The 19,826-nt window shown below is 36.4% G+C and overlaps 1 protein-coding gene across 2 annotated transcripts in view; it reads left to right on the top strand.

Annotated features, from left to right (window-relative positions):
• Nucleotides 1-19,826, top strand: part of PIK3C3 (phosphatidylinositol 3-kinase catalytic subunit type 3) — a 76,771-nt gene that overhangs the window by 16,159 nt on the left and 40,786 nt on the right. Inside the window, exons 8-21 of one of the 2 annotated variants that reach the window (XM_068422469.1) lie at nt 134-223; nt 799-903; nt 1,393-1,485; nt 3,725-3,910; nt 4,831-4,985; nt 6,232-6,319; nt 7,542-7,609; nt 10,667-10,772; nt 11,599-11,715; nt 13,313-13,444; nt 15,231-15,359; nt 15,674-15,743; nt 16,401-16,465; nt 19,294-19,378. In XM_068422469.1, the coding sequence (XP_068278570.1) occupies nt 134-223; nt 799-903; nt 1,393-1,485; nt 3,725-3,910; nt 4,831-4,985; nt 6,232-6,319; nt 7,542-7,609; nt 10,667-10,772; nt 11,599-11,715; nt 13,313-13,444; nt 15,231-15,359; nt 15,674-15,743; nt 16,401-16,465; nt 19,294-19,378 (1,489 nt within the window). The remainder of the gene's footprint in view (nt 1-133; nt 224-798; nt 904-1,392; nt 1,486-3,724; nt 3,911-4,830; nt 4,986-6,231; nt 6,320-7,541; nt 7,610-10,666; nt 10,773-11,598; nt 11,716-13,312; nt 13,445-15,230; nt 15,360-15,673; nt 15,744-16,400; nt 16,466-19,293; nt 19,379-19,826) is intronic. The other variant, XM_068422470.1, reaches the window with a different exon arrangement.

Raw genomic sequence — 19,826 nt, 5'->3', positions numbered from 1 at the left:
GTCAGAGGGTGGGAATATAAGGTAAGAGGGAGCTGAAGAACAGATATTTAGTGGAAGGTGCAGTAACTCTTGGTCACTTTGTCTGTTAAAATATTTTCTCCCTACACTCTCTTATATGTTGTCTTTCATGTAGACAGTGCCTAAGTACAGTTCTAGGAAAGATTTCCATTATTGTGGATGCCAATTCAGTGGGACTGGTATTGGCAGCTTTGGGAACCTTAATGTAAGTGGGCTTCTACTGGCAACACTGTTTGAGCACCGTGTTATCTAACACTGCAAGAGCAAGTCTGATAATGCTGAAAACTGCCTTGGCTGCTGAAATCTCGTTGACACTGTGGCTCCTATTGTGGCTCCTACTGTTGCTAACATGGTATTAACAGTGGGAAAACTTATTGAGAAGTTTTTCTTGCATACAAAGCTTTGTACTGCGAACATCCTAAGAATGTTTATAAAGTGGCTAGCACGTTTGAGTGCTGTCTGAATCACGGATGTGTTGACTGAAACGCTTGCATTTTGCAGCAATTCACCAAAAGGCAATATAGGGTTTGTAAACTGTGTGAAGTAAAAAAAAAAAACAAAACAAAACCTCAAAGTCCCCCACAACCCTCCATGTGTTATTGAAGGAGTTTGTTCTAAAACAACAAAAACATCCAGAAGATGCTGTAGTTTTAGATGTGAATTTTAATTGTCATGCGTTATTCAAGATACGGGTGAGTCTTTGCTGGATGGTTTTATTTCAATAGTAATTTTCTCTGGAGTTTAAATATTTACAAATACTGACTTACCCTCTGCATTTAGGAGAACTTAGTAGAAAGTAAACATCATAAGCTTGCTCGAAGTTTAAGAAGTGGACCTTCTGATCACGATCTGAAGCCTAACGCAGCTACGCGAGATCAGCTTAATGTAAGTCAGTCATATGATGGCTAAATTCAGTTTTATTAGGTAGGTTGGTATTAATATATGGTGACAATTTAAGGAAAATACAGTTCATTTCAGTTTAAAGAAAGTCATTAATGGAGAAATGCCATTAAGTGTTTCTTACAAGTGCTTACTTAGATGGCTCCAACTCAGAAAGGAGCAGAAGGTACTTGCTCGTTTTTTTGTGAAACGGTTTTGGGGGGAAAAGAATGCATATTGTGCACATATCACGTAGGTGTTAATGGTAGTCTTAAAGTAACTGGGGATTTTTGCCTGCACTGCCAGTTCAATCAACCACATAACTGAGGAGCATCAGCATGATAGCATGAGAACTTTGTGTTATTGGAAAGCTTTTTTTTTCCTAGCTATTTTTGTGTATTATCAGTGTTGTGCTTTGACACAGTGTAGTGTGTTAACTTGTTGATTATGCCTGTTCATGTTTTTAAACTCACTTTCTGACTATGTGTCTAATAGATCATAGTGAGTTATCCACCGACAAAGCAGCTAACGTACGAGGAACAGGATTTAGTTTGGAAATTCAGATATTACCTTACTAATCAGGAGAAGGTAAGTTGCATGATTTGAGAGGACTTATTAATGCAAGAGGTGCTTCATCTGACACTCGTTCTACAATGTTCTGTCCTTGCAGAGATACAGAGCTTCAGTGTCTTAGAAGTTAGCCAAGTTTATTTTAACTTTTTCTACAATGTTACTGATGTAAAAATTGGCGACTGTAATTTTCCCTCTTAAATCATATGAACTGGCTATTACTACAGCAGTCTTTCTACAAACACTGACTGTCGGCATAAAATAACAGTGTTGCCATTTTGTCTTCAGCAAGGAAAGATTGTTAAAGATGAGCTTCTTCATCCCTTTTAGACAAGGCTTACCCTTACCAGAATAAGTAGCAGCTCACCAAAAACCCAAAGTAAATTAAGTAACTAAATAACCCCCCAGCAGTGAGCATTTTTTATGTAGTGGTAATTGTGGTAGAGCAGTAACCATTAACTTTACATTTTACTTAAAAGATAAACCAGCTGCAGTTCTTTTGGAAATATTAAAACAATCCAATGTTGTATTGTCACTTACATCAGTAAGGTTCCTCAGGTCTGTGCTTATGTAAATATAGTCTGCATCTAGTTCTACCTTAATGTGAATCATTAATTTCACAGCATCCTTCTGGATAAGTTGTCCACCTGTGGGATGAGTAGGTTCACAGTGCGCTTGGTGAAGAATAGGCTGAAGGGCAGAGCTCACAGGATTGTAGTGAATAGGGCTCCATCTGGCTGGCGACCAGTCAGCAGCGGTATTCCTCACGGTTCAATTCTAGGACCAGTCCTGTTCGATATATTTATCAATGATCTGGATGCAGGAGTTGAATGCACCGTTATCAAGTTTGCTGGCCTGTTAAGAGCGAGTCCAGAGGAGGGTCACGAAGACGATCAGAGGGCTGGAGCACCTCTCCTATGAAGAGAGGCTGAGAGAGTTGGGGCTGTTCAGCCTGGAGAAGAGAAGGCTCCGGGGAGACCTTCTAGCAGCCTTCCAGTACCTGAAGGGCCTACAGAAAAGCTGGAGAGGGACTTTTTACAAGGGCATGTAGTGGTAGGACAAAGGGTAACGGTTTTAAACTTAAAGAGGGTAAATTTAGATTAGATATTAGGAAGAAATTCATTGCTGTGAGGGTAGTGAGACACTGGCCCAGGTTGCCCAGAGAAGCTGTGGCTGCCCCCTCCATGGCAGTGTTCAAGGCCAAGTTGGATGGGCCTTTGAGCAACCTGGTCTGGTGGAAGGTGTCCCTGGCCATGGCAGGGGGATTGGAACTAGATGATCTTTAAGGTCCCTTCCAACCTAAACCATTCCATGATTCTATGATACCAAACTGGGCGGTGCTGTTGACTCTCTTGAGGGACAAGAGACATTCCAGAGGGATCTGGACAGATTGGAGCATTTGGCAATGATTAATGGGATGAAATTTAACAAGTCTAAATGCTGGATTCTGCACCTAGGACAGAGTAACACCGGGCACAAAAATAAATTGGGAGAGGAGTGGCTGGAGAGCAGCCCTGCAGAAAGGGATCTGGGGGTGCTGGTTGACAGCAGGCTCAATATGATTCAGCAATGTGCCCTGGCAGCCAAGAGGGCAAACAGCATCCTGGGGTGCATCAAACAGCATAACCAGCTCATCAAAAGAGATGATTATCCCTCTGTATTCAGCGTTGGTGCAGCCTCACCTTGAGTAGTGTGTGCAGTTCTGGGCCCCACAATTTAAGAAGGATGTGAAGGTCCTTGAATGTCTCCAGAGGAAGGCAACAAAGCTAATGAAAGGGCTAGAAGGAATGTCCTATGAGGAGCAGCTAAGGACTTTGGGCTTGTCTACTTTGGAGAAAAGGAGGCTGAGGCCTCATTCCTCTCTACAGCTTCCTGAGAAGGGGAAGTGGAGAGGGAGGTGCCGATCCCTTCTCCCTGGTATCCAGTGATAGGACGAGTGGGAATGGTTCAAAGCTGAGCCAGCAGAGGTTTAGACTGGACATGAGGAAGCATTTCTTTACCAAGAGGGTAGTCAAACCCTGGAACAGGCTTCCTAGAGAGGTGGTCAATTCCCCAAGCCTGTTGGGGTTTAAGAGGCATTTGGACAATGCCCTTAATAACGTGCTTTAACTTGTTTTGGTCAGCCCTGAAGTGGTCAGGCAGTTGGACTAGATGATTGTTGTATGTCCCTTCCAACTCAATCCGTCTATATTCTATTCTATATCATTTGTTTAGGCTGGCTTTTCACTGATGAATTGTCCAATCTCTTTTTATCTAGGCCTTGACAAAATTCTTAAAATGTGTCAACTGGGACCTACCACAAGAGGCAAAGCAAGCACTGGAGCTACTGGGCAAGTGGAAGCCCATGGATGTGGAAGACTCTCTAGAACTTCTGTCGTCTCACTTCACCAACCCAACGGTTCGGCGCTATGCTGTTGCCAGGCTTCAGCAGGCTGATGACGAGGTATTCATTGGTCTGTGGGTACATGTGAAATTCATCTGGTCTCAGGATTTTTAATCTCATTGAGTACTTGAAATGTTTGCTACTTTTTAAGGCATTTAAGTGAATAATAGTGATGGAAAATTAAAAACAATAATGAAATTCACGATAAGCTCTTTATGGAGCAAAGACTTCACATTGCTAAGTGGCACTCATTGATAATTGTCTTAGCGTGAACAAGCGGTGGTAGCTGGTTTTGTGAAACAACCATATGTTCTCCCCAGAAACCAGTGATAAATTTTGAATGTTAACCTGCATAGAAGTGCCCTGAACTTAAATAGTTGTCTAAAAGATTTCCAACAAATCCACCTGGTAAATTGAAGCAGTATATCATCATCATCTTTTGGAAAAGAAAGTGAGTAGGAAAGCATCTGTGGAAATAAGGTGTTTCTAATTGTATACTGATTAGAATCTGATGAGCTGTGATTTGTGAGTAGAGCCTACTTAATAGATGCTAATCTGTTAAAATAAAATAGATAAATAATTAACATTTATTTTGATAAAAAGAAAAAATACTTTGAATGCATTACCATAACTCTTGAATCATTGGCAATCAATAGAGTTTAAAGTAGGGAGCATAAATATATCAAATTTTGCAAGCCTACTTCAATAGCCAAGGTCATACTGCTTTGACTTTAAAAACGTACCTTTTATGAAACATTTGAAAGCAAATAAACAGAGCAAGTTGAATAGTAGAGGGAACAAATTCGTTATAAACAAGTGATTAAAATTCTATTCTTCAATCTAAAATAGATCAGATATGTGGTGGGGTTTTTTGGTTTGTTTTTTTTTTTTTTCTATAAATTAGAATTTTGAAAACATATGGAGTTCTAGTCAGCTTTGACTGACGCCTTCAGTTCACTTTCATTTTCTTCCTCCATGAGGATTTGCTGATGTACCTGCTACAGTTAGTCCAGGCATTGAAATATGAGAACTTTGATGACATAAAGAATGGACTGGAACCTAGCAAGAGAGACAGTCAAGGTTCAATGTCAGAAAGCATGACAACATCTGGAAGTAATGGTGCAGAAATAGACAGGTAAGAAGCTTATCTTTCCAGTAGAAAAGCAGAAATGTAGCATTGTAAGCCCTCAATTTTTTTCTTCTTTTTAGGGACCATTGCATATTCAACATCCTATTTTATAATCTGAAGTGGTGACATAAAAAAAAATAAAAATTAAGCCCTGAGCTTTCACGGAATATATTTCCTGACTACAAATAGTTCACAGAACAACCATTCTTAATCTTGAAGCTGTGGCCTTTGACCTAACTACACGAAAGGAAGACAATTTCTGAAGAGCAGGAAAAACACTGACATTGCTTCCTTCTGTCCTTGCAAAAACTGGGATGTCCTCAATGAAGTTGTATGAGGCTCCACTGCCCACTTTCATCAAAGAATACGGATCTAAAAGTGTGATCAGTTTGAAATGGAAAGAAATTTCTTCCTGCTCCTGCAAAATAAGGTTTAGGGAGAGTCCTGTGAATGTAAAGGCTGGGGGAGCACACTTTATATTCTTGCAGGAATCCAAAAGAAAGGCTGAAATATCTGATTAATATGATATTAAGCAAGGTGCAAACAAACTTGGTTAACCAAAGTCACCTGTGAATACTTAATACAAATTTCCAGGATTTTTAGTCTTAAGCTTCAATGTCTAATCACTTGTTTCACTAGGGTGTACTTTTCGTATTACAAGTATACTGCTTTTCACTGATCTTGCTGCTAAGCTGTAGAGTGGGTGTCCTGGCATGTATGGTGTGTTTTGAGGCTGCAATGCACTTAGACATTAGTAGAGCTGTTGGATTACTTCCTTTCAGGTAAATTTACTGTCTGATAATTTTTTCCTTGCAAGCATGTTATGTGTAATTGCATTCCAGAGACGAGTGCTCACAGGTGTTGTGTATTAGCAATTTCATCTCAAGAACATTTAAAAAAAAGCTTCTCCTGAAAATGTGGATTTGCTAATTTCCCATCTATGTCTGCTTATTTTTTATGGAAGATGAAACAAAATGCTAAGTTTGATGTAAGTGAATGTTCTTCACAGCCACAAACTGTAGCTCTCTAGGCACAGATTTTTGCCATTTTCAGGAACTGCAGCTGTCAAAGGTGCTGTTCATGCAGTTTGTTCTCAAACAGGGATGAGATACTAACTTCAAAGATACTTCTCTTCCAGTTTTCTGAATATTTTATGCTGTGGAAGTGAAATGCATTTCTATTTCCATGCATGCTCCCTGTCCCCCAGGCGAGAACTCTGGATCATGTCAATTACATGCTTTCCTTTATGTAGTTCCCAGATCATGAGTCCTATTCCACCTGTTTCCTCACCACCTCTTACTTCTAAGACAAAGGAGCTTGCAGACAATGAAAACCTTGATGTAAGTCAAATGCTTTACTTTGTATTTTTGATACTTGAGGCTTTTCAGTGACCTGGTACTGTTTTTAGTTTTTGTTTGTGAATATTTGATTCCTTCTACTGTATCTTGCTGGATACTTAAAAGTTCTCAGAGAACATAAATGTAAACTAAATGCTAAGAAAATAGCAATAGCTTAACTGAAATTTTTTTTACAGGCCATCTATTTATGTACATGGTCACACTATCCAAAATTGGGGGACTGCACCTTGAATTTTTCACAAAATTAGAGTAGTCTTCTTTAAAGGAGAAAATTGCTGCAAAGGCTATCCCATGCTGGTTAGATACTGACAATTGCATATGTTTGAGGTGTTTTAAAGCAGATTTTTTTAATGGAAAACAGTTATAAAAATGTTTTAATATCTGCAGTCTGTTCTTCCTGTAGCCATATTCTTTGGTGTGGGTGTCGTCTTTTTGGACTTAAGTAAGACACTGTGTTGATTTACATCTGCCAAAGATTATACTCAATTTATACCACAAGTAGAAGAATAATAAAAATGGGACTGGAGGGAGGGAAAGATAAAAGGTAAAGACAGTCTGAGGGAGCCTCATTTTAAATCTGATGTGCAGTTAATTGGTCTTGGAACTAAAGATCCATTCCCTGTTGCAAATCTTCCTTTTTGGGTCTCAGTACTGCATAAAGAATAAGCCTCAAATTGAGCATATCAGTAAAGATACACAGATTTCTTTTTAGCTTGAATATTAAACCTTGAAAAAGCAACTAAATATGGTGTATCCTCTACAGATTTGTTCTTTGTGTTAAAATGTAGAACATCTTAATGAGTTTCAGATATTCTGGATGCAAAACAGGGTAGCAAATTGCTTTCAAGGTTGAATCTTACAGCAAGGGATAATTGCATAGGAGGAAAGTGTAATATATTATAAATACAAAATTTACATTAAAGATTTACTGTTGGAGAACAATCACATACTTCTGACATGTTGGTAAATATATTACTGTAGTAGCAGACCTGTTTTTACTTCTAGTGATGTTGCTGGATTCGTTTGGAGTAATATTAAAACTAATATGATTTAAATATTAGGTTGGATTGGATTCAGCTTTTAGAAGGAATGTATTTCTTAAAACTCCCTGCAATTGTTTGGGGTTTTTTCTTAACCTCCTCTCTCTCCCAAGGGCTCAAGACTTCTGTATAACTTAATTTTGCTTTTCTTAAATCCCTTTCAGCAAGACCTTTGCACTTTCTTGATATCACGAGCATGCAAAAATTCCACGTTGGCAAACTACTTATACTGGTATGTTAGAAACTATATATTCATACTGTGTCAATGTCTAATTGAAATCAAATCTGTAATGCCCAGAAGGATGCCCAGCAAAAGATGACCTGCCTTGAGAACTTGAGAATCTCAGTTTTTGTCAGGATGAAGTAGTACATTTAAAACAACATGCATTTGAACAGAATAATTAGTAAAAGGAGGGTGCTGTTTTTTAAAGGGGTGTTCTTTACTGTTAGACAAAGGAAGGTGATTTGTAGGGCATTAAGTACAGTGTTAAAAAAAAACCAAAAGCCTCACTATAGTTTATAAGTTGTCATTCAGCTTGTTTATGGTGGTGGGAAGGAGGTGAATTTCATCTTCTACTCTGCTTTTCTGTTTGGTTTGTGCTTGTAGTTTTTGACAGTGTTGTCTAGAATATTAAGGTTATGCACTTCAGTATTAATCAAGAGTGTATTAATCAAGACTTGATGAAGGTTCATAGAGCACTAATTTTTTTGTGCTAACCTAATTATTTTTTAGATTCCATTTGTGGTTATGCTATGAGCACAAAAAAATGTCATTGCAGATGTGTGCTTTCTTAGGGGGAACTTGAGTTGTGAACAGTTCCTCCAGGTAGTGGAGAGGTAAGGTTGCTCAGCTAAGGATCTTATCTCACTTCAGTGGTTTAAGAATGAAATTAGATGCCTAAATTAGTCGTCTGCATGCCATCTGAGTAAGCATTTGTAGATAGGAATTATCTTATTTGAAGAAAGCTGAGATGAATAGAGCTGTACTCTGTGAAAGTGTGTGTGTATATGTGTATAAACTAATGTACGTGTATATATATGCATATACACAACACAGATATTTAGTTGTATATACACACGTATTTCAAAATAGAGAGCTTATGAGACTTTTACATGGGTAAACTTAAGTCAAACGATTCATATTTGTGTCCTTTGTAGATGCATTTAATAATTAAGGATACTAATACACATGATCACTTGTTAATGTGCTATGAATATTAACCACAGAGGAGTTGTGAATTAGGAACGGAGTGTGATATGTAACGTAAACCTACCAAACTGTTCTTACAAGAATCCTAACCTACCCTGAGAGTGATTCCATTTGTAAATGTCTTCTTCAGTTTTATTCTTTTATTGCTTTTTCAGTAGTTTGAATTTAAGATACTCAAGTGCATGACTTAACTACAGTTCTTTAGTGTTCGTACTTCTATTGCAGTGGCCAAAGATAATGCTTGGCTTCAGAAAGAAGTGCGATTAAATTTAAATTATTAAAATAATTACAGGCTGAATTGATGTGGGTGGAAGCCAAATGCTTGACCTAATCAAATATTCTTCATTAAGATAAATGTTAGTAGGTTAGCTTATTTCTATCACATTGATAGAAACTGTGCACTTACATTTCGGCAACATCTCAGGCTTTCAGTCTAAAGAAAGTCCAAAGCATCCAGAATTCTGAAGTTTTTGTCTTGCAGCCTGGGGGAGGAGCGGGGAACACCAACCAAAAAAAAACCCCAGTCAATTTATTCTTTGTTTTCTTTCCAGACATCTCAATTTCTCAGTGACAAAATACAAATGTTGCAGCCACTGTTTGAGCCGATGTAGCCATAAATCCTCTTGGCTGCTGATCAATTGCTCATTTCAACTACCCAGACACAGCATGCACCTAAAATAATCAATGGAAAAAGTACAATAACCCTTGAAAATCAAACCTCCTGCTCATTCACTTGTCATTGTAAAGCGATACTATCCTTATACTTTAACAGTGCCTACAGAAGTCAGTGCTACTGCTTTTTTCTGTTTCTTCTTTGGACGTGTGAGACACCTATCCAAGTATGAAGCATTACTCTTACTCCTTGTCTCAAGATAGCTTTGAGAAACTGTCTAGGGCTTTTTAACAAATGAAGATGAAAATGGCATGTTTCAATTCATTGCTTCCTGTTTTCCTTGAAATTTTGATGCACAGACTTTGTAAATATGGACTTATTTTTATACACATACTACTGCAATCTAATTTTGTCATTTTAGTGAGAGAATGGTGTAGAACAATGTATTAGCACAGTTCTAGAAGTATCTCTAGTTACAGATTTCATTGAGGTAATACTGATGGAGTAAGTTACATATGCCTTATTTTAATGTATATAATATATTGTGTATTTATAAATAACCTAGTCAAATCTGATCAGTTGCAAATGACAGACCTCTAATCTTGTCCCGTAATCATTCGGTTGCAAAGAGATTCTGCACAAGTGCATAAGTAAAGGGTAAAACTAGCTGTCAGTGTAAAGTCCAAGTGTGCTTGTTGAATGCATAGAGTCACTTTTGAATCCAAATGCAGTGTTTGAAAATCTACTTGACTTGCTAATTTTTTCCTTTTTTTAACAGTGAGGTTATGTTTTTACTAGGTAGTACTAAGAGATATATTGATCGACAGACCTTCCGTGTGTAGCTACTTTTTGCTTGTCAGTACTGCGAGTAGAAATAAACACAAAAGCATTACGAACAACTGCTTAACATATCAAAATAAATTTTCAGTATAACTGTCCCAAATGGTACTGTTTAAATCTTGTACCTGGATCATAATTTCAGAAATGAAAATTTATTTTGGAATGTAGACTTTGCAGAGCTGCTTCAGGACCAATATAGTATCTTCTACCATTGCTAATGGTAAAACAGGGAACAGGTAGGGTGAGATTCTTCTTGTTTTTGCAGGTATGCTTGAATAGCAAGTTTGCAGCCACTGCATTATGTAGAGGGTAGTTGCACAGTGGAGTACCCGCTCCTCCCACATGTACTGCTTGGTTGGACTGTTCATACAATTTGGACTTCTGACTTGTCCAGTTTGAGTGACACCACTTCACTATAAGTGAAAGAGCTCAGAAACTTTGATAGAGTCTCCTGATCCAAATGGGAATTTGACTATGCAGTTTTGAAGAGTATGCCTGTTGGTTGATATCTCATTCAAAGATTGACTTTATTTTTAGTTCCAGGCCTGTAATACAGGGCTGCTGTATTTCACTCAAATTGTGTAGCACCAGAGTACAACATAACTTGGGTTGTTTTTATGCTGCAGGTATGTAATAGTGGAGTGTGAAGACCAAGACACTCAGCAGAGGGACCCAAAGACTCACGAAATGTACTTAAATGTGATGAGAAGATTCAGTCAAGCTTTGCTGAAGGTAATGCCTCTATGTAAGGAAATACGAAGTGTTTTGGGGTAATCGTTCTTTAAAACGGCACAGGGGTCTAGAAGGAGGGCAGTTTTTCCTGTCATGTGTAGTGACATTTTAAAAAAGCTTCCGCTTTTTCTTGAGTTTTGAATTTGTGGTAAACCAAAGAAACTACTGAAAAAGAAAAGAACAAGTATTGAGAACTTTTTCCTGTTTTATTGCTTGTTCCCGTTAGTAACATGCTGAGTCTAAAATCCTCTGCCTTCTGTAAGCAGTCTGTTTTATTTACTATTTCTTTATTGGAAGCACTTGTCCTTGTAATGCAAATTGAGACAAGAGACGTATTTTGAATTCACGAACAATGTTGTTCTGTGTATCAGCAGCAGAGGGTGCTGGCACAGCAGGTGAAAAAAGCAGAAACAAAAAAACACCTCACCCCTTTTGTGGTTTACAGTCTATAATTTATATTATCTCTCACTTCATATTAATTCCCATTTTAGGGATATTACTCAAATCTGGCTCTTAAGCTTTGTAAGAATATTCTATGTCCTTATCCTTACTAACTTATTTTGGCTGTGTGAATAGGTTTGCCATGCATGACTGTTCACCACTGAAATTGTTGATGCAAATTGAAGTGCACTGGTAGGTCAGATAATTGATTGCCAGCTACAGAGATTCTGATTGTGTTTTACAGAAAATACCTTTTGAATTGACAGGAAATTGATCGTTATTCACTTACCTCTTAAAAACCCAAAGGTCTAAAAATAAAGGAATAATTTCTAGATAAAATAATTCGAGAACAAAGAACTAATTTTGTTTCTTTTGATTCACTTAGGGTGATAAGTCTGTCAGAGTTATGCGTTCGTTGTTGGCAGCCCAGCAGACATTCGTAGATCGTCTGGTTCATGTAATGAAAGCAGTGCAGCGTGAAAGTGGGAATCGTAAGAAAAAGGTAACTGAAGGATTGGAAAAACTTATCTCTGGCTAGAATATGACAACAGGAATGTTAGCTTTTCACTAAAAATTTTTAGCACTGAGATTTATAACAGATGTCCATCTGTCCTGTAATAATTGTAGCTAACTGTAAACAAACTTTGAAGAGATTTAGACGGATCAAAGTTCCAAAGTGTTCTGAAAGTTTCTAGATGAAAAAAAGAAGGGGCCCTTGAGAAAAGTCTTGGGGTATTTTGGCAAAAGGAAGATATGAGAATAATTAAATAGTTGATGATACAACAGTGAACAAGTGGGCGATGTGGGAAGGTAGCAGAGGTTATTAGGGTGTGAGAATTATGCCAGGATACATAATGAAATTTGACTAGCATCAAGGTTTCATTTGTTCCAAGAGCAGCAAAACTGTTCTTTTATAAGGTATGTGTTTAGCAGAACTATTCCTTCTGTTGCATCTTGAGGAAAAGGATGTCTGTCGTGGGTACATTTTAAGAAGCTTTGTCCTTCTTAGTTAAAATATTTTAAGTGAACTTGACAGATGGGTATGAGGAGGAAGCAGGAATGCCAAAGGAATTTCTATTAATGTATTTTCTTTTCCTCTTACGCACATCAGTATTTTTAAACATGGATTTTTCAGTGTAATGACTTCTGGCACCTTCTTTCTTTAAATCTGTGGTGTATATTTGTGCAGGAAAATGAAACACTTCAGCATTGCATCATTTCTATGAAATTTTGTGAATGTTCTATGGGTCGATAATAAGGGTGTAATCACTAAAAGAGGAGAAGGTTTTTCAATTCATAAGAATGTACTTCCTGCTTGTGCAATACCTTGGTAACATTCTGTCATGTATTCTTTTATAATTGCCAGGATATTTCTGTAAAACTAAGAAACACATGGCTTTCATTTTTGAATTGAAATCTAGCTAGCAGCAGTTAACTACTAGAAGTATTCCTAACAGTAGTGGGCTACCTTCCTGTGTGTCCTGCCCATTATATTCAGTAGGGGAAAAGACTAGAGACTTCTGTATTCGAACTTTATTGTGTAGGACACCAAGTGTAAAGTACTTGATAATTGACTAGTATTGTGTTTCTTTTAACTACAGATGTAGAAATATAGAGCAAGCCCTGAAATCAGATCTATGTAAGCTGTTGGCAGTTTGGTTCATTGGTGGTAGGGGATCTCCTGCCACCTCCCCCTTCAGGGATTTAAAGGATCAGAGCTGAAGACTTGAATCAAGTTTCTGAATCAAAACTAAGATTTGATACGGGTATAGAAAATAGATCATCCTGCTACTTGTGCAGGCAATTTAGAAAGAAATTTTTGTAAGACTGTTACACCTGGCACATGTAAAATTGCTTGAATATACTCAAGACTAGATGGAATATCTGCTTTCTTATTCAGATTACTGCAAATGGAGAATTTTTATTTCACTGGATTTTAAGAGTGAAACCTTGATTCTTTGGAAGAGTAAAGAATTTAATAAATTGGATATTTACTAATAATATATCCTTTGTTAAGACGTTTTAACTGTTCATATATACCTAATATGTGTTTTATGGTTGTTTTTTAAAAATAAGTTTTTATTTTTTTATTATTTTAGAATGAGAGGCTTCAGGCATTGTTAGCAGATAATGAAAAGATGAATTTAGCAGATATGGAACTTATTCCACTTCCTCTGGAACCACAGGTGAAAATTAAAGGAATAATCCCTGAAAAAGCCACACTCTTCAAGGTAAATGAGATCTTCTGAATAGCTGAAATACAAACAAATCGTACGAGCACTAAGCTTAGAAACATCAGCTGAAAGATTTAAAGGGGCTGATGTAGTTGAGGCAGAATGTAACTGTAATGTGCTCTTGAAGTGGTTAAACAGCTCTTTATTTTCTTCGTGAAACTCTTTTTTTCAAGTTAATGTCCAGGAGGCATTCTCTGCCAATTAAAAAATGTTCAAGCTGCTGTGGCAACTTGTATTGATCCATCATCTCTACGAGGTCGTAGGTTTATTATGCCCCAGCATAAGGTGTGGGGCATAATAAACCTCAACAAACTTTGACAGGCTGCTTGTTGACTGTGATTATAATTTGTGTTTACTTAACATTAGTGATGAGCATTTTTGCATAGTTTTCTACCATACCAACTCTTGGTTTCCCAGCTTTGGCTTGTTCTTTATATACCTGTTAGTCTCTTTGAAGAGTATGCTTCTTCAACTGCATGCTCTTGCACTTCAGGCTGGAGGCAACATTGGAAAGATCTTGTCATTGAAACAAGGTTTTGCAAACTTGAGTCAGCTTTTAGCGTGAATATGATTTAATGTTGACAAAAAGACTTCTGGAACAGCAACTAAATATTTCTTAGCAAGAATAATAGCTTAACTTGATCAGGACAAGCTCAGGTCAGGTAGTCTTCTACATATTCGTCTTCTGTAGCAATGTACAAAATTTAGGACCAAAAATACGAGATGTGACTTGTTTCAAAATCAGAGATGGTTTTGATCCTCCTTATTCTGAAAGATTACAGATTTCCTTTTAATCTCTCATTCTGTATTATGGGATAAAAAACAAACCCAAAGAGGGAAGAATGGCTAATTTTTGGTGCTCTTGAACGTCACATGGCAGCTTTTTTAGCACTATTTAAAGAATCATTTTTCCTTTATGGAACTTAATAATTTTGAAACATTAATTGCATGTGAAAATCTAATGTAACTGCTCAATATTAAACTCTGTATCCTTGATTAATTTTTTGTTTTGGTTTTGAGGGAGGTTACTTGGTCAGTTGCAATAGATGACATTCATGTAGGTAATTGATCCCCTTCAACACATTTTATGCAGAGAAATTGCAAATAATTAAATTGGCTTTCCCAAACAACAATGTAAAAAGGCATTTTTGCTTTTACTAAATAGATTAAGGAAGCAATTGATTGTTTAAGATATCTTGCCCCTAGCATTTCTTTGATGTTTTTCCTATAATTGTATATCTCTTTGATCTGGTCAGTTTAAATTTGTTTTGTTGTGACCTTTTGCATAGTGCTTCTATGTTGATTTTGAATCACATGCATATAAACAAAATCTGAATCCATCTGTCTTTTCCTCTACATATGCTGGGGGTGGGGAAATATATCCTTCACACTCCTTGTTAAAAAAGAAGGAAAGCTTTAAGGTATTTTTTAAAAACATGCCTAGATCACAGTTTCGGTAACTGGAAATGGTGTGTTCTAACTGTGGAGTCCTAGACAGTGAGTAGCTGCTTTTAGAAGCTTTAAATTGCTTCTTTTTTGCCAAACTTGAGGAACATGAAAAGAGCTCGAGTGCTCACTGCCACACTATTGGTATTCAAATGGGGACTATTCTAAACCTTTTTCTAAGAGAATTTAATACTTGAATCCTGTGACTTGATACTTGCTTAATTCGCTTCTGATCTACAGTACAGTAAAGAAAGATTTATACTTTAGAACTCCACTATAGCAACATGTTGCGAACGTTGCTGCGAACCAGCTTAGTAGAGTAAGTTTCGTTTTCCAGAGTGCCTTAATGCCTGCTCAGTTATTCTTCAAGACAGAAGATGGAGGCAAATATCCTGTAATTTTTAAGCATGGTGATGATTTACGTCAAGATCAACTTATTCTTCAGATTATTTCACTCATGGATAAGGTGAGAATTATTAGTCCACATCCTTGTCCTTCTGCGTTCTTGATTTTCCTTGTCGAGAGCAAGACTGTAAAAAGTGTTAATGCAGCTTATGTTGCTAATACATTCCAGCATACTCAGATTTTAGGTGGCTTTTTTCTTTTCTTTATAGACATGCAATGATCCTGTCTAGATTTAAATAAATAAATTGGCAAACAGGCTTTCACTCATTACTAATTTCAGTGAAGAACAGTGGAGATGGATGTCCAGTACACTTCCTTTTAGAAATAGGAGCTGCCTTTTATTGCATTCATCTTTACTTTTGTGTGTTTTTCCAGCTGTTAAGAAAAGAGAATCTGGATTTGAAGCTGACACCCTATAAAGTGCTGGCAACTAGTACAAAACATGGTATGAATACTTATGTTTTCTAAAAATACGGTATTGGGAGGAATATTCTCCTTCTGTTCATAGACTGTTGTGACACACTAGTTTCACGAGAGATGTTTTGCTTAGGTTAGCATTCTAAAAAGAAGCTCAAATGTGTAAGAAAATCTTGTTGCAATATAGGTCATGAAAGTAAACAACCTGAGTGACCACAGTATCCCATAGGTGATTCAGATTTCTTTGTAAAAGAAGCTCAGTCTGGATTTTGGAGTATGTGACAGTAGTGTTATCTCTGCTGCTAGCTTGCTGTGTGATCTCAGACAGATAACTTTTAACGCTCCTATTTCTAGATCTTTGCATGAAATGGAGGAAAAAAACAAAACAAACTCCAACTTTCCTATGCTTTTAGATATATTCTGGATAAATATTTAGAAAGATTTTATTTGTCTTTCTCTTCTCATGAAAACTTGGAACAACAGACCTTTTGCAAGCTAATTTGGTGTTAACGAAAAATTTTTTAAAGTTTTAAAACTACTGAAGGCAGAAAACGTGTTTTTTTGCCAATGAAAAGCAGTTGAATGAAAGTGTGTATTAGTATTGCTCTTTAATAAACACGCGTTACAGAGTAGCTTGAAATTTCGATGGATTGGAGGTATTTTTTTTGGTTGTTTTCTGTCACAGGCTTCATGCAGTTCATTCAGTCAGTACCAGTTGCAGAAGTTCTTGCTACTGAGGAAAGTATACAGGTACGTGATGGGGGACTTTTAAGTCGTCTTCTAATCAAACAGTATAAATTGCAGGCTTAGATCTCATACTAAAGTCTTCAGTCTCTCAAATGATTTTTGTATCTGTTGTTAGAAGACAAATTACAGCTTGAAACATAAGGGTATTTACAGCAGATGTTTTACTTTAAAAAAGTATACTTAAATCACCACATGAGTATCTCATGTCCTGAAAGTAACGACATTTGAATAATTAAAGTGTAATTTAGTTGATACAGAAATTCTGGCTTTGCTGTAATGAGGAATAGAAGATGCATGACACTTTTCTGTGCTGTTTTGTTTTAAAGTGTTTCTGTCATTCATTCAGTAATTTTGGTTTGATATTTGTCAAAGTATGTCTTAATCATTTTTTTTTTTTTTGATAGAATAGCTAAATAGTTTGTCCGTATAATTTCTGAAGTCTGTTTCCCTGTTGTGGTGGATGTATAGATACTGTGTGTTTTGTTTTTTTTTTTTTTAATTATTTTTTTTACTTAGCAAACTTTTTATAACTGTCGTGGAATTGAGTAGGGACACATAACTCAATAGTGGCACACAAAGTTCATGGTAGTTTCAAGCACAGCACACAAGCTAGGTAGCAGAGCTCAGCTGGTTGAGATAAATACGGCTAGATAAAAACATAACAAATTGCCACATGAGATATATAGCTAATAAGTTTTTTAATGAAAACACAGCATGTTTATGTTAGATTTCAGTACCTTTGTTCACTTTTTTGTAATTGATACTGAAGCTCATATTTGTTCATAGCTCAGTAACTGGGAGCCAAAGCAAATAGCTCCCAGCTACTATAAACTACTTATAAGCATTTTTTAATCTCCGTATTTTGAATATCATGTCATTATCATTTGCTTAACAAATAAGCATATCAAATACTTATCATTTAAAAAAAAAATACTTATCATTAACCAGACAATGACCAGCATCAAGTTGCGTTAAGTTTTTTGAACTTCCCATTCCGTAAAGATTGTGATAAGCTACATCTACTCATTCAATAACTGTACAGTTTATAAAGTGTTTTCTTGGCAATCCTTTGTAATCTTGGAAGTGTACTATTTATATTCTAGTCCATTGTATGTTTTTATAAAATAATATATTTAGAAATGCTTGTGAAGTTGTCATTTTGCAATTACTTATAACATCATATTCCAATAACATAAGATTACTTATAACATCATATTGCAATCTAAAATAGGTTCCCTGTTGTTTTAGTTGCTATGCAGACTTAAGGAGCAATTCTTCCTGTGAAGAACTGCTAATCTAAATAGACAAGACGCCAAAAGAATGTGATCTAAGATTACTTCACAGATCAATGGCAAAATACTTTATAGAGCCCAGATTTTCTGTGCTACAAAGCATGATAAAATAGCTGGGCATTGTAGGCTAAGGAAATAGGAACTAAATGAGCATTTTTCGGTGTTGTGAAAGTTTGATTTATTCTTTTTGTAAATGTTCATTTTGGGTGTCACAGCCACTTTTATAAAGATGGGCACTGTATCTAAAGATTAAAAAACAAGAAATCTAATATTTGCTAGTAATGCAGATCTGCAGGAAAGAAAAAATGTTCTGATGTTTGAATGTTACTTACCTTCTATAAACAATCTTGAAACTACAGTTTGCATTTTTGAGGTATTTCACTTCCATTCTCCACAGTTTAGCATTTGAGTGGTCTGAAGTCTTGATTTTTTTTGGGGGGGAGAGGTTTTTTTTTTTGGTGTGTGTTTTTTTGGAGTTTTTCTGTTTGTTTGGTTTGGGGTTTGGTTTTTTTTTTTACATCATGTAATATTTTGGAGCACTGAAAGTAGATCTTTCTAGTACCATGTTAGCTGGCTAAAAATTTCCTTCCACGTTTTGCTTAGGTATTTTAATTAACAGAATCTTTCTACTCTGTCAGCTTTTTAAATATATCTCAGAAGGGCTTGTTCCTCTGTAAGCAAAGATGTTTAACACTTTCTCCAGTCCTTAAAACTCTGATACATGTTACAACAGGACTGCTTTTCAAGCAAAACCTTCTTGAATAGCCTGCAGGTACCTTCCTTCAGTATCTCCTTTTCTTTTTTAAGACTCCCTTCACTTTTTCATGAGGATTTTGGTCACTTGCATCATCCAGATGCCTACAAAGCTCCTCTTCCAGTGCTTGCTTACCTTTATGTTTGCTTAGTGGAAGAAACTTGTGCTTAGGCTTGGATATAATTTACCCGTCTTTCATCTCAGTCAAGAAAAACCCAGTTTTTCTTCTGAATAGTGAGAAGGACTGTTTTGGCCCTGTCCGTATTTCACAGGAAATATGAAATTTCAATTTGATGACTTAAATTTTCCTTTTAAACTCAGTAGTGTTTGGTTGTATTGTGGAATATGGAGACACATGGTGATGATAAACCTTGTAAGAGTGTGTGTCCCAAATATAGTTACAAATCTGAACTGTTAGTCCTGTTCTAGTTTTTGCTGTTTTGGCATAAACAGTTTCCTGTGGAAGTATTGTGCACTCATGGTTATTAATTAGTAACTTTTTAATGCTTGTTAGTTTTCTGAAGCCATTAATAAAGAAAACTGCTTTTCAATTTGAACTTCACATCTGTTTCTATTGAGTATAAGAATATGGTGATTAAGACAGAAAATAAAGTGATACAAAATTAAATGAGATCTTATTAGGTTTTTGGGGAGTAATTGTTGGTTTAACAAGTGGTAATAACGGCTATTTGTGGTCTTGATTTAAATCTTTTTTTCTACCAGTTCTAAAGATCCTGTTTCAGATCATGTGGAATAACTAAATTTGTTGATGAATTCTCCTCCAGAACTTCTTCAGAAAACATGCACCTAGTGAGACTGGCCCTCATGGAATAAGTGCAGAGGTGATGGACACATATGTTAAGAGCTGTGGTAAGTTACAGTCTTACAGTTGGTAACTTCATATCTGAGGTATAAAAGAAAAGGTAGATGAGGTATTAAGACATTTCAGTTTAGATGATTGCAGATAGGGTACTGTGCATTACTTGCTGTCAGAATCCCTGTGAAAAGAATAGTTTTGAGCCTGGCATGTCATACACAATTCCTCTCCTCAGCCCTCTTTATGTTCTTCTTAAAGGAGACTAGAACTTAAAAACTCTTTGCTTTCTAGCAATAATCTTACCTCTGCCCCCTCTACATCACAAGTTGGAGTCTTTATAATTGAGGGTGATGTAAAGCATTTATACAATAATAAACCACCTGTATTTCAGGTAGAAAATTTTAATTTGTTTTTAGAACATCAAGGTTTTTTGGGGGTGAGGCTGCATTCAACTTCTTGTTCCATTTGGATAAGAAGAAAAAGTGGTAGTGTAGTTCTTGA

Source organism: Nyctibius grandis, chromosome Z, assembly GCF_013368605.1.
Source record: "Nyctibius grandis isolate bNycGra1 chromosome Z, bNycGra1.pri, whole genome shotgun sequence".
Lineage (NCBI taxonomy): Eukaryota > Metazoa > Chordata > Aves > Nyctibiiformes > Nyctibiidae > Nyctibius > Nyctibius grandis.
The sequence above is the reverse complement of the archived record's forward strand: the minus strand, read 5'-3'. Positions and strand labels throughout refer to the sequence as shown.